Genomic DNA, 14,250 nt, shown 5'->3' with positions numbered 1-14,250 from the left:
AACCAAAGTTATGTAAGGTGATGGTGTAGAATCCTCAGGTGAAATTCTTATCCCAACAGAAAGTTCACCAGGGTGATGAAGAACTACATACCCAAGGCTGACATTCTGTCGCTTTAGTTGGAAGTTTCTATGTCATCCACCTTTGAGAAACTTCCAATTGCAAGGCTGATGTGGCACAAACATCTGTCCTTGTCTCCCCACCCTTCCCCAGAGCTCCTCTTGCTGAGTCTGTTTCGTTGACTGTAAAATGTCAGAAACCACTTATCACCGTTTCCTACGAAGGAGAGCTCTTTTCTTCTGGAGCATAATCTGACTCTGCTTGGGGACTCCCCTTGGTTCTTCTTGTGTCTCACCTAGAAGCAAATTGGAACCCCCAGACTGGACTCTGAACCCCAATCTTATGACAGACACAGTGATCTCACTCAGAGACACCCTGTGAAGACAATCAACATAGTGCACATGCCTGGAACCCCAGCACTTGGGACGCGGGAGCCGCGAGGCCAAGGTTGGCCTGGGCTGCATAGCTCCATTTTAGTCTCAACTACCTAGTGAGACTTTGTCTTCACAAAGAAAAAACGAAAACATAAGTCAGAAAGAAAGAATGGATGAGAGGCAAGGACAAATTTCTGATATGGTTCATAAGAAGGAACATCAGCAGATCTGTCAGAACCAGATAGCATCTACAGAATCCCACATATCTGTCATGTCAGATGATGGTGTGGAGGTGGGCTCGCTGAATCTTCTGATCATTAATAATGAATCCTGGTATCCTGGTGCAAACCCATGGCCCTGAACATTTTGGGGGATATGAGCACCTACCCCATGTTAATGCCTAGAACTCAACAATCTTATTTCATCACCAACAAAACCATGTGAGCAACATATCGGTCCCTTGCTAGAAATGTGAAACTAAAGCTCTGAAGACCACCCACGGTCACAGAACTGCGATTCATGCTCAGCTTTAAATGAATCCAAGTATGTTCTCTTATGGTCGATAAAAGCACAGGAGCCTTGTGGCTTTCCACTTAGAAGGTGAAGCGTGCCATGACACACTCCCAGGTAGCAGGCAGAGGGCAGGAGCCGAGCCTTATGGCACCGTGCTGGGGTAAGCAGCCATGCTGGCCTGGAAACAACCTTGGTTTGCTGACTTTCACATTGTCACTGGCTTAACACATAATAGAAACCTAATAAAAGTTTGTTAAGTGAGGCTATGATGTGTATTCTGCATAATCAAGTCCCACAGTCTGCCTTTCCAATTTATCTAGAGGTCTCCTGTCTTGACAGTGTGTACTGTGTTAGCTCTGATTTTACAAGTGTTGGGTCACCTGACTGACAGCCTGGACATAGCCCCCAACACAGCTCTGTCCTTCTGCCGGTGGTTATGGCTGCTGCCTGCAGACGTGGAGCTGCCGTTGACATCTGATTCACACGTTGGCTTGCTCTTGCCCCTGTGAGAATTATGGTTGGGAAATAACAAATAAATAAAAATAAGTGAGAAATAAAAATGAGGAAGGAGAGAATGGTAGGGGTGGGGTGGGGTTGGTTTTGCTATCCTATTTTCACGGGTTAAGTGCTGAAGGGACATTCAATCCAAGACTAATGAGGAGATAGGCTGACATCTGGTCCCACCCCTGACTCCTGTGGTTCAGAACGCTCTGAGACTGCCCAGCCTGCAAGCAGCCAGAGCCTGGGTGTTGCCAGATTTATGAATCTGCTGGGAAGAGAGGTGGGATTTTAACTCTTGATGAACCTGCTGCTCCTCTGTAGACATGAAGGTTTGAAAGGCAGACTCACCACCCTAGTGCTTCTTCGCACACCGGCAGGGGTTTATATGCAGAAAGGAGAACTGAACGTGAACTGGACAGCTTCAGGCCCTCTGTGTCCTTTGCATGCCCCTTGAATTGTCTGCAGCAATTCTCTTTCCCTACTCCAGAATAGGCTCTGAGAAACGGAACTTGCGCTGTTTCTAAGAATACCTGCTGTTGTTTTTAAGACAGGGTCTCACTATGTAGCTCACGCTGGTCTGGAGTTTACAATCCTCCTGCCTCAGCCTCTGCCATGATAGATTATAGGCGGGCATGTTCTGGCCTATTTCCCAGGGTCACCTAGTTAGAAATGAGCAGTACAAGCAAGTTCTACTCCTGGGTCTTGGGGCCTCAAGCAGACTTCTTTATTTAGTGGAAGAAAGTTCCTAAAACAAGGGTGACAGAGTGAATACTCCAGTCGACGCCTTCGTGGACACATCAAGGTGCCCTTTACTCAGGACACACTAGAAGTGAACTTCACTCATCTCCTAGGCTTCCCTCAGTCAAATAGCTCAGCTAGCAAACTGTTCTCCAGAAAACAACCATGAAACCAAACGCGATCATAGCACTTTGTGCTTTATTAAATATCTTCAAACAGCATCTAGAGGTTTGATTAAACATCTTAAACCAGAAATAACATACTAAGAACAAACAAAAACAAAAATGATGCAAGAAATAGTAGACCTCGGGAAGCAGTAGAAATATTCAAAATTTTATTAGCAATAGAGCTGCAGTTTTAAGATGCCCAAGGGAGAATAGGGTCAGTTATTGATGCTGTGAGAATGTTGTTTTCCAGGGATATCATGGAGCTGTGTGGTGGGGAATGTGGGGGAAGTAAAAGGAAACACAGAAAGTTCCATGTTTTTCCTGGGTGTCAATTGTCCTTGAGCAGGTCTTTAAGATTGCTGCAAGCTTTTGGTTATGTCCAGAGCTCTGCCAAAGTTGGTTATGACAAGTGTTGTTAGTGTTTCCATTACCTCCGTAGGCACGTGGATTTTCAGAGGATCTTTGTTTTTCATGTATAAACATCCACGAATAGGCAAGCCCTGGAGATTTACTTCTTGAACCTACCCACAGTACAGCCATCATAGCCCAATGACAGGTTGGCCCTGGACATGGCCCGGGGTGGTACAGCCCCATGTGGGGGGTCTACATTTTCAGATCTTCACAGAGCTTGTCTGGACTACTGGCTAAGATCTGACTGTATTCTTGTTTTACTTATTTTTCATTCATTCATTAATAGTGTGTGTTGAGTGTTAGGTGCATGCCTGTCAAATGTATATAGAGGTCAGAAGACAACTTCTGGGACTTGGTCCTCACTTCCAGCCTTGTTTTGAGGAAAGGTTTCCCGTACTGTTTCTGCCCTTGTGCCATGTTCTCTGTGTTAGCTGGCCCATGAGCTTTCAGGCAGTTCTGTCTTTACTTCCCATCTCTCCATAGGAGTGCTAGGGTTACAGATGCACACCACTGTAATTGCCTTTCTGTGTGGGTTCCAGGAGCCAAACGCAAGTCCTTAGGATTTCACAGCATGTGCTTTACCCCACTGAGCCATGTCCCTGGGCTTGGACTGTATTTTCAACCCTCATGTCCGTGACCATGTGCTGTTAGGGATTCTCTGTATTGGCGACTACTCTCAGTGACATCTCCCATCTCTTAGTAAGGTAGATGTCCACTTCACTCAACAAAGCACCAGGGTATCACTGCTCTGTGTCCCTAATGGCAAAGACTATTATATGTTGGTGTGGACTTTCCCAGGTCATTAGAGACAGGATGGTGGCAGTGGCACTGGCAGTGGCACATAGGGACCCTGAGAAGAGCTCCCAAGACTTTACTATGCCACCCATCCTTGCTTCCTGTTCTTGCTATAGAAAGACCCATATGGCATCTGTGGTGGTCCACAGGAAAACAACCAGACTGGATGATTTATATTTAAGATACTTTCTAAGTGGGTCTTGGGACAGGAAACTCCATTAGTAATTGTGGCGATTTCAGATGATGACAGTACAGTCAAAGACCCTGCACCTTCAGCAAAAAGCATACAGGTGTGTCATGTGCAAAATGAGAAACCTCACTTTAGAAAGTCTAAGTTCTCTGTGGACCATGCAGGTCTCCAGGGACAGGTGTGGCAACACGGGAAAATATAATTACATGATCAGGGGACATTGGGATTTGACATATACACACTCGTGATGATCGGTGTAGAGTTTTATTATATCTACTGTGAATATGAAATGGCATCTAACGTCAGTGAATATGTGAGTTAGTAAAGTCCTAGAGAAAGGAATTAAAGGGAGTGATAGGAGAGATGGAGAGATAAGGTAGGCTCACCTACAGGCTTTCCAAGCATTCTGAGTTATTTTCATTTTCTTTGTTGTCTTAAAAAAATAGTTTCCATTTATCATCCCTATATGAAAACCAATGGGTCTCAGAACAGTCACTCACCAGAGTTAACCAGTAAGGGTATATTAATGACAGACTAGTAACAAGCATACTTTATTCAATCCTAAAATATAATAAAATTTAATATTGAATTTTGCTGGCAAGTTTTGAAGTTATTTTCCAACTTTGCTTTATGTTGTGTCATAGGCAAGAGGTCAGTGAAGGAGTGCTAATTGATGTCCCTAGGTCTGAAGGGATGACACTGGAATACTTAAAATGAGTCCTACTTTGGAGCTGAACAAACTTCTTCCAAAAAGGGTAGACAGTAAATGGTTTAGGCTCTGTGGCCTGTGAGGTCTCTGCCCCAACTGTGAACTTTGATGTTGCTGTCTTAAGGAAGCTATAGGAATCACTGCATGAGTGGACAGGCTTGTGTTTGATTAAAACTTTATTCGTGATTTAAAAAAAAAAAGGAGTGGGTTGGTGTGACTCTTTGCCAGGGTTCTGTTGACTTCTATTATAATCAACAAACAGCTGCCTTGTTCATAGATTAGGAAAAAGTACAGAAAAAAGGGATGGGAAAGATACAGTTTAGAAAAAGTGTTTAAAATAATGAGTGGTCTGGGTAGATGGCTCACTTGGTAAAGTTCTTGCCAGGAGTGGTGGGTATGCTTGTTGTCACAGTACTAGATAAGTGGATAGAAGGGTTCTAGGACTTTCTGGCCTAGGCAGTGTAGCCTAACCGGTGAGCCTGAGGTCCCATTAACAGTCCCTGCCTAAAAAATTAAGGTGATTAACTCCTGCTCCTGTGGAGTGATAGCCAAGGTTGACCTGTAGTCTCCACACATGCATATGAACCCACATACACATGAACACACACACACACACAGTGATCAGTGGGAATCAGGTCGCCATTGAAGTCGGTGTTTTCCAACCCCAATCACTTATGATACACCTAAGTTCTGCCTCCAGAGATTGCCATCCAGTAGGCTTAGAAATATTTCATAGTCTTCAGAGGGATGTTTAGTTAGTGCTGTCAACCTGACAGGGTCTGGAACCATCTGGAAGAGGAGGCAGGGGGATATTATCTTGTTTGAATTGATCACTGTGGGAAGATCTGCCTACTGTGTGTGTCACCATCTCTTGGTTGGGATCTTGGATTGCATACATGGAAAAAGGGAGCTGATGAGTTGTGTGCATCCTCACTCTCTGCTTCCTGATAGTGGGTGTATATGACAGTTGCTTCAAGCTCCTGACACAAGATGGATTGTACCCTTGACCTGGGAGCCAGACTAGAGAGACCCTTTCTCCTCCAAATTGCTTTGTCAAAGTATTTTATCACAACAACAGAAAAGTATAATGTGAGACTCCCTGATTAAAAAAAAAACCTAAATTATCATCAACAATAAGACTGTTGGACTAAAGGGAAATGCTAGGAAGATCTGATATTGTTAATGAGCTCTCAGTAGGGTGAGGGTGAGATCCCAGGCTATGAGTCCCAGGTCTACCATACATGAGATGAACATCCACTCTTGAGTGGGATCACAGTGGAGTTTTCATCTTGGTTATGCCACTGTTGTGACCTTAAACACCTTACTCAGAGTCTCCAGTCCAAAGTTTTGTGAAAGAAGACAATTATGAAACTGGAGTAAATCATTACAGACCCTAGCAAAACAGAGCAGGGAGACCACAAAGGAGCTTTCATAACACACCCCTGTGATAACTACTATAAGGAGATACTCAAAGGACCACAACACTGACAATCCACTATAACTGTACCCAAACAATACATCTGGGACATCTGCCTAAAAACTACCAAGTGGTACCCTTCCATCAACATCCAAGGATAATTGCTTCAAAACAACACCCACCATCTCCATCCTGTTACCTTAAAAACCTCTTCTCATGCTCCGTATCCCTGCATTACACTGTGCAGAGCCCAGTTGTAAGCCCTCTGTAGCTAAATAAAGCTATGTTAAATCATAACCATTTCCTATTTTATTCGTTTGTAACAACTCTTCCAGCAACACGTGTGGGATTTTTATTACACAGATTTATTGCAGCCAATACTATGAAATTATGATCTTTTGTCCCCTCTCTCATGAAATTAAACTGAACAATATTTAAGACAGAAAATTACAGATGATGGCATCTAACTGCTCCTTGGCAGGATTTCCATGTAATTGCAAAACAAATAGAACAAATTTCTGGAGGACTTTCTGTCTGGTAGAAAGGTACCGACTGCATGCATCGGGGTTTTCTTTTAGAAAGGTACTCTGAGCATCACTCTAAGCTATGGACACCTGTCTTCCTGGTCTACTTCTGTGCTCACCTAACTATAGATACTAACTCAGAGAAGCACAAACGGGTTCAGCAGAAGGCTGGGGAGAGGCTGGGCCAAGCGCTGATGGTGTGCCAGTCAGTTTCCCGTCTCTGTGACGAAACACCAGAGGCTGTTACTTTAAAATGAGAAAAGGTGTATTTTAGTTCATACTTACTGGGCCCTGACACTTTGGGCTTTCATGTCACTGCAATGTCATGATGGGGCAAAGGAAGCCTGCTCACCTCCTGATGGCTGGGAAGCAGAGACCAGAAGGGGCTGAGGTACACACCTATTTAAGGGCATCCCTTCACAGCCTACCTTGCTTACTAGGCCTCACCTTTAAAACAGTTACATTAAGGGTGTGTGTGTGTGTGTGTGTGTGTGTGTGTGTGTGTGTGTGTGTAGATGTGCACATCATGGTATGTCTCATCAGGTAACAACTTGAAGGAATCAGTTTTCTTGTTTCACATGTGGATTCCAGGGATTGAACTCAGGCCAACAGGCTTCTCAGCAAGTACCCTGACCCTCTGAGCCATCTTGCCAACCCCTACCTCCTTTTTTCTTTTTAAATTAGCACACATTCACTGTACAAAACAATGGGAATCATTATGACCCCTAGAGTACTTTTTTCCCCCTTAAATGTGTGTGTAATGGTGAGGTTCGGGGCTTTGAACCCCTAGTTCCAATTTTCCCAGAAGTTCAGTGAGTGCTCTGGTTTTCCACTTTTCCAGTAGTAGCTTTGATCTGCATTTGCCTAAGACTAAGTGCTGAGTGCCTGCTGGTCATCAAGAAGCTTAGTTCAGTTTTTTGTTGTAGTTTTGTATGTGTGTGATTTGAAGGTGTGAGCATGCCTGGCTTTGAGCACTGGGGATTTGAACTCAGGTCCTCATATAGCGAGCACTCTTATCCAGTGAGCCATCTCCCCAACGCGTATCTCATTTTCTTAAGTAACGGTTTATTATTCATCCTCAGTCACATAATGTGGAGATAGTTTTTATTTAAATCATGAAATATATTTTTCATAGGGCAGAGAGGCAGCTAAGCCTTCTGAATTCCTATGCTTGAGTCATCTGCTGCTATTATTTGGAGCTTGAGTTTCTGACAAATGTGTATGTGCTGAACATCTAGTCCCTGGCCTGTGACACTATTGGAAGTTGGTTGAAACTGTAGAAGGTGGGAATTTATCTGAGAAGTGCAAATGAAAGCTATATTGAAATTGCATCTCACCCCAGTCAGAGTGGCTATCATCTGGACACAAATACAACAAACACTGGTGAAGATGGAGATGGGCTCTTATATGAGGCTAACACAGCAGCTGTAGAAATCAGTATGACAGACAGTTCCTCAAAAAACTAAAAACAGAACCACCTATGGCCCAGATTTTTACTCCAGAGTGCATATTCAAAGAATACTAGGTCACAGTACCTGGACTCAAAGATCATAACAAGTTACTTCTACAAAAGCTGAGTGCTACCCACAGCTCAGCTATGGAGAACTTGATCGCCTTTGGACACTGCAAAGTGGAAAAAGGCAAGGATGGTGTGTGTGTGTGTGGTGCCCGATAAAGGTAGGATGGGTAAGCTGTGTGACTTCTGTCTTCCTACATGGCTCAGGTTAGCAGGATGCAGTTTTCTGTATTGGCCTAATCTTTCATGGGGACCAACTTGCACACTAACAACACAAAGTGTGTATTATGTTTAAATTACACCCAATGCTCCAGTCACATAAGAATTACAGTTTCAGAATGCCTGTTACTGCAGCAAACAATGTGTTTACCAGCTGGACACTACGCCCACCCAGCATTTATGTGGGTACTCATACAGCAAGTGCTTTACCTAGTGAGCTATCCTCCAGCCTTGTGATTATCATCATCATTATTTTACTTGTCTATTGTGTGAGGAGTGCATTTGTCCTTTAAGTGTCTTATCAATCACTGCCCTAGACAGTTAACAGCTGCCACACCCTTTACCTTTTCACAGAAAGGCTGAGGATACCCCCGGTCCTATTCACAATTAGTCTCTAGCACAGAGAGGCACAACTGTGTGTGAGTCATCAAAGTGCTTTATTGATAAAGCCCGGCTCACGACTCAAGTGCACTGTTAGCACAGGGACACCGACTTCAGTGTACTGTTCGCACTGGGACACCACACGTGTCCTTGCTTTTGTCCAAACAGTTTATCTGATGACAGAGATGGTTACAGACACAAACCAAAGCATTTCTTGTAAACTTCTAAAAGCACACAGAGTGGCCACAGGGGAAATGGTTACTCAGATCATGTATGTGTACCTTCATTTATACTCTAGGTTTGTAAAGTTTTGGGATCTTGGGTTTGTAAGTTTTGAGATCAAAGGTTACAGCAGAGCATCAAAACACTCAAACAGATTGGACACCCCAATTAACAGTGCCCAGAAACCGAATCATACAGCATTGATTATTTTAAATGCATCAAATATAGATTTGTACAACTACGTTACAGTGGAGTTGACATCATCAGCTCATGAATCTGTGGCAGGTCAGTACAAAGGAGTCGATGGTGTTGACGTTGGCTTCCAGACGCTGTGAAGGCAGCCCACACATGTTGGGCACAGCTGTACCTGGAGAGGCCCGAACTAAAGTGACTGGGAAGGCAGCCTGCCAGGGGGCTTGTTGGCTTCTAAGTAATTAACGAAAGGTGGAATTTTTTCCTTTCTAAAACTGCCCACAAAAATCATCTCACATATTAAACAGGGGTTTTAAAGGCACAGCTTCAGCACAGCATGTAAGCTGATAATGCTCTAAGCAAATGGAGTATTTTGTAACTTGAGGCTTTTTAGGAACACAGGGAAATGGGTAGATACATGATGGATGCTGGAAGGTTTTTAACTTGGTTAAACACAACCAGCACAGTTTAGGGCAATGAACTTACATGACCAGTTTTTGGGTTTAATCATATATCAATCATTAGGTTGGTAAATACACATCTTGAGGAACAAAATCCTTTTGCTTTTATGTGAAAGCCTGTCTACTAGGTACTTTGAACAAAACACTCACTCAAAAACACAACTGCAAGAAGACATATCTCAAAACACAACAAACATGTTCCCTACACTGCAAAATGGCTTTACATGTAAACTTCGAAAATCACATGCTGTATATTAAATTTTTAGATTCAAAAATATCCCTGTTTTTCTAACCATGTAAACAGTAAAACTGAGGGTTTCAGTTAAAGGGGATAATCATAACAAAATTCCACTCTTTAAGCAATGCTCGAACATAAACCTTATTAACTGTGATTTGCCTTCGTTTACAGGAGGGTTCTGACCCTTGGCGTGTTTTCCTGCAGTGGGAGGTGTAGCTGCTATTGCCCCAAACTATGCACCTTTCAGGGAAGTTCTACATCTGTTCTGCAGAATGAACTTCTGCAGCTCAACACAAGGGTGTAACAATGAGAGTCTCCAGGTGAGAAAAGAGAAGCAAGCGGCTTTCCTGGAAGCATTTACGAAGGTGAAATTGTAGACAGTCTCTTGGCATCAGACTCTTGGAAGATGAAGGACTCAGACCGGGATAGTGGGGGTGGTGACACTGTTAGGACAGAACCCTGAACCAGTTCACAGGGAAATGCTGCTAGCATTCTTCTGCCTGGGGCAGTACAGGAGTAGTTTTTGTGTGGGCCAGGAGTGTAACATTTGAAGTAAAAATTTCCTTCTTTTCATCATCATCATCATTATCATCACCATCATCACCATCACCATCATCACCATCATGAACACCATCACACCTTTCAACCCAGAAGACAAACTGATCTACAGTTTATCTTGTGGTACTGCCCTGGTGCTGAGCTGATGTGCATTTCCTCCTTCCCTCCCCCATGTGCTGTCCCTTCACCTATTCACCCAACCACAGCTGGAATCAGAGGGGGGTTGGCTGTTACAAGCTCTGATCCAAACGGACTGGTTTTAATTAATTAATATTAATTAATTGCTTTAAAATGGGCTCTAGAGTGTGTGCGCACACGCCTGCGCACACATACAAAGTCAGAAGTAGCTAGAAGGGTGCTGGGAAATGTCAGGTAGCTGTTAAAGCCAGTAGCCCCCCCCCCCACTTCAGTCATCTTGGCTTGAAGACGTAAACAAGGGGGTTTGCTTCCTGCAAGGTGAGTGCTTCATCGAGTTTGGTTTTAACTTCCCTATGCCGAAGCCACCACCAGCCTTCCCGTGCTCATGTCCACCGGGGGCTGTGCAGGAGGTTACGTCAAGATGTGACCAATAAAGTCCAAAAAAGCGCTTTGAATACTGTTCTGGGTTCACGGTCGAGATCTCAGCTCCAGCCTAGGTGGAAGGAAACAAGATATTGATGAGATGGGTACTCATGACCTCCCCAAATTCCCATTCAGTATCTACAGCTATTTCCACATGCAGCCGAATGTCAAGCTGGCCGGTTATTTTTTGGGACGGGTACTGGGGACCGAATGAAGAAGGCCCTGCACATGCTTGACAATCGCCTCCCCACTAGCCACACCTCAACAGAAAGCTAAGGACACAACTAAGCAGCCTATGTTCTCAAACTGCCACTCACGGGTGTCTCTGCCATTTGGACAAGCAAATCAAAGTTCTTAGGAATTGGTGAGTGAAAACGAGGCTGTCTGGTGAAGGACCACACACTACTAACACAGGCCTGGGACTGCTGTAACGTTACAAAAAGGAAAACAACAACAACAAAACGAATGGGTGGGAGAGATGGCCCAGCAATTAAGAGCACTGGCTGCTCTTCTAGGGGACCCAGATTTTATTCCTAGCACCCACACGGCAGCTCACAACTGTCTGCAACTCCAACTCCACGGAATCCAACATTCTTTTCCAGTGTCTGCAGGTACCATGCATGCATGCGGTACACACAGATATACACGCAGGCAAAACACCCCCACACACCAAATAAAAAGAAAGAAATCTTAAAACACTCCTCTCCCCACAAACTAGTCACGTTTGAGACATTACCTTTTCTACTCAAAACCCTCCAATACACTCCACTTTTCTCAGATTAAAATAGTGTCTCCCTATGTAGCTTTGGGTACCCTGAAACCCTCAATCCTCCTGACTCAGCCACCCAAGTGCTGGGATTCCAGGTATGAACTACTATGTCAAAGTTCTGGAAGTTATTCCTAGGGCTGTCATCTCAGTTTCCCCATTGGAAAAAAAAGGTTACTCTGAGGAAGGGGTAGTGGAGCGGGAATACACTCAAGTTACACTATATGCTCACACACTAGTGGCCTTACATAGCCCCGTGTAGGAAAAAGTTTTGATGTAAAACACTGCAGTACTTTCCTAAAACAAGGGGAAGAGGGAGAAATGCAATGGAATCTCCCCCACAGGCTTTTCATGGGGATCCAACGATATTCCTGGATCAGTGAGGATTTGGGGGCATGCATGCTAAGTGATGAGGGTAGATATAAAATGCTTAAAATGCTGATCTTACACTCAAAAGATATGGGTAGAAAAAAAAAGTATTGTAAGAAAAGAAATACAATCCAGCACATTCTGGAGTGCCCTGCTTCATGCCAGAACATTTCCTATGAAAACCTTGAACCATCTTAAGTATGTTCATCTTTGGGGGTGTTTTCCAAACATGGAAGAGTCTACAGATGCACAGGGCTATGAACTCCTGTGTGAAAGGCTGAGCCTCAGCCAGGGTGAGAGCCTGTATTGGGGCTCTTGTTACCTGGTTGTTCTGCTACCTCACCCCCAGACAATCATCACTGCAGAACTGAGAACAGCTAGGCAGAATGGCGAAAAGTGTTCACATGCTACAGTCAGTACCAGGGACCTGTGGGTGAAGAATGGAGAGAGGGAGCCAGTACTTACGCCATGTTTAACAGTTTTTGCAGCGTGGGCAGCTTTCTTTTTTGCATCGTAATGAGTAAGAATGTCAATAATTGCCATGAAGTACACCTCTTTTCTAGGTGAGTCTGGAAAGGGAGGAGAGCAGAGAGCATGTGGGACATGTGACGACATGTGGGGATCCACCCGCTACTCAGGGAGGGAGAGGGAAGTGAAGGAATGCAGAAACCACAGCCCGCTTGGCTCCCTGCACCAAAGCAACGCAGCAATAAGGCTGGGATCTGTTGGCTCCCTGTACCAAAGCAACGCAATAAGGCTGGGATCTGCAGCCTGTAGTTTTGCTTCCTAATCTGCATTTCTTTAATGATAGCATACTGTTTGTGTACACAGAAATGCTATTCTTAGAGTTTTCTGTAAAATAAGTAGAATTTATTATGCTTATTAATCTTTCCCTAACACCAGACACTGTGCATATTTCTCCTTGGACAGAATATCAGAACCAAATAAAGGATTTTATGCCCTTATTATCTCTTTCTACGTAGTTTCAAAAAATATGTTGTTTCAATTATAAATAGTAAGAAATATACATTCAATTTATATCCAATTTTTTTATGCTTAAGGAATGATTTTGGCATGTAAAATTAAAAATATAGTAAAACACAACTGAAACCTGCTTGGCTGATATGCCAAGTTAAAAAAAAAGTGCGGGGGTGGGGGAGGGGTAGTGGCACAAATTTCCTGTTTTATTATTTAAATAAGTGGGGTATTTTAATCCTATCAGTAATTATTTTGCCATGGACATGTAGCTAAAGTAGAAAGCAAACAACCAAACACCTTCAGATTGAGATGGGGTTGACTCTGTGGAAGCGGGTCATAGATCTCATCTGTGGAAGACCATCACACGTCTTATCACGGAGACAGCAGAAGGGGCCATGACTCTCATCGAGTGCACCAGGGCCTGCCTCTCTACCCCTGAAAAGGCAGGCTATAAGATGACAAGTCATCTCCACAGAAAGGCCACTTGAGGGGCACAGTGTGCTGCACATACTTGCCTCACTCAGGACAGATCTATGGCATACTGGATTTATTTAAAAGACAGCCAAGCTGGTTTTTCCAGCTCCTGTCCTGGGGCTTGAACCCAGGGCCTCATACATGCCAGACAAGTGCTCTACTAATGAGCTATAGCCACAGACCATTTTTCACTTTGGGACAGGCTCTTGTTAAATTGCTCAGGCAGGCTTTGAACTTGTGATCCTCCTGTCTTAACCTCTGGGATACATGAGGTTATGGGCCTGTGCCACACTGAGCTTGGGCAAGGAAAAAAATATTCAGCAAAACTGCTTATATAATTTGGTCTACAGAGGGAGTACCAGGACAGCCAGGGCAACATAGAGAAACCCTATCTGAAGAACAGAACAAAACAAAACAAAAGAAAACAACAAAATGGTTTGCACTTTTCTTCCATCCTTTAACACCAGAAACTACTGTTCCCTTTAAACACATATGACTGGCTGTCGATATCAATGTGTTTGACTCAGTACGAGTCCTGAATGGCAGGCAGCACCCTTGTAACTGGGGTCAGAATTACTGATACATCACGGTGCAAAAATCAAACCACTTTACAAGCAGAAAGAGTCAATAGCACTGAGCTTACTTTCATGACATTTAATTGCATAAACATCAATGTTTGGATCGAACTCGCCAGGAGCCAGGGGCGGTGAGCTGTTGAGTGTATTTCCAGGACTGTCGGGTGGAGTCCCGATCGGGTGGGTGCCATCACTCTCTCCTTCCTCTTCCCCGTCATTCTCCTCATACTCCACTTCCTCTTGCTCGGCTCGTTCCACATCGTGGATGCCCACCAGGAGACTGTAGTCCATGAGTTTTAACTGTGCGAGGAACTGGAGGGGGAGGGGACAGGCCAGTTACAAC

The 14,250-nt window shown here is 44.0% G+C and overlaps 1 protein-coding gene across 2 annotated transcripts in view; it reads right to left on the bottom strand.

The window, feature by feature from the left end:
* Positions 1–8,550: 8,550 nt before the first annotated feature.
* Positions 8,551–14,250, bottom strand: part of Pip4k2a (phosphatidylinositol-5-phosphate 4-kinase type 2 alpha) — a 159,539-nt gene continuing 153,839 nt past the window's right edge. For both annotated transcript variants that reach the window (XM_040755420.1, XM_040755419.1), the window contains 3 exons: positions 13,976–14,219; positions 12,346–12,449; positions 8,551–10,815 (listed from right to left, as the gene is read on the bottom strand). In XM_040755420.1, coding sequence (XP_040611354.1) covers positions 10,591–10,815; positions 12,346–12,449; positions 13,976–14,219 — 573 coding nt within the window. In that variant the 3' untranslated portion in view covers positions 8,551–10,590. The remainder of the gene's footprint in view (positions 10,816–12,345; positions 12,450–13,975; positions 14,220–14,250) is intronic.

The sequence above is a fragment of the Mesocricetus auratus genome, unplaced genomic scaffold (assembly GCF_017639785.1).
Source record: "Mesocricetus auratus isolate SY011 unplaced genomic scaffold, BCM_Maur_2.0 Super-Scaffold_100013, whole genome shotgun sequence".
NCBI lineage: Eukaryota > Metazoa > Chordata > Mammalia > Rodentia > Cricetidae > Mesocricetus > Mesocricetus auratus.
This window is presented reverse-complemented; position numbering and strand designations above follow the sequence as displayed.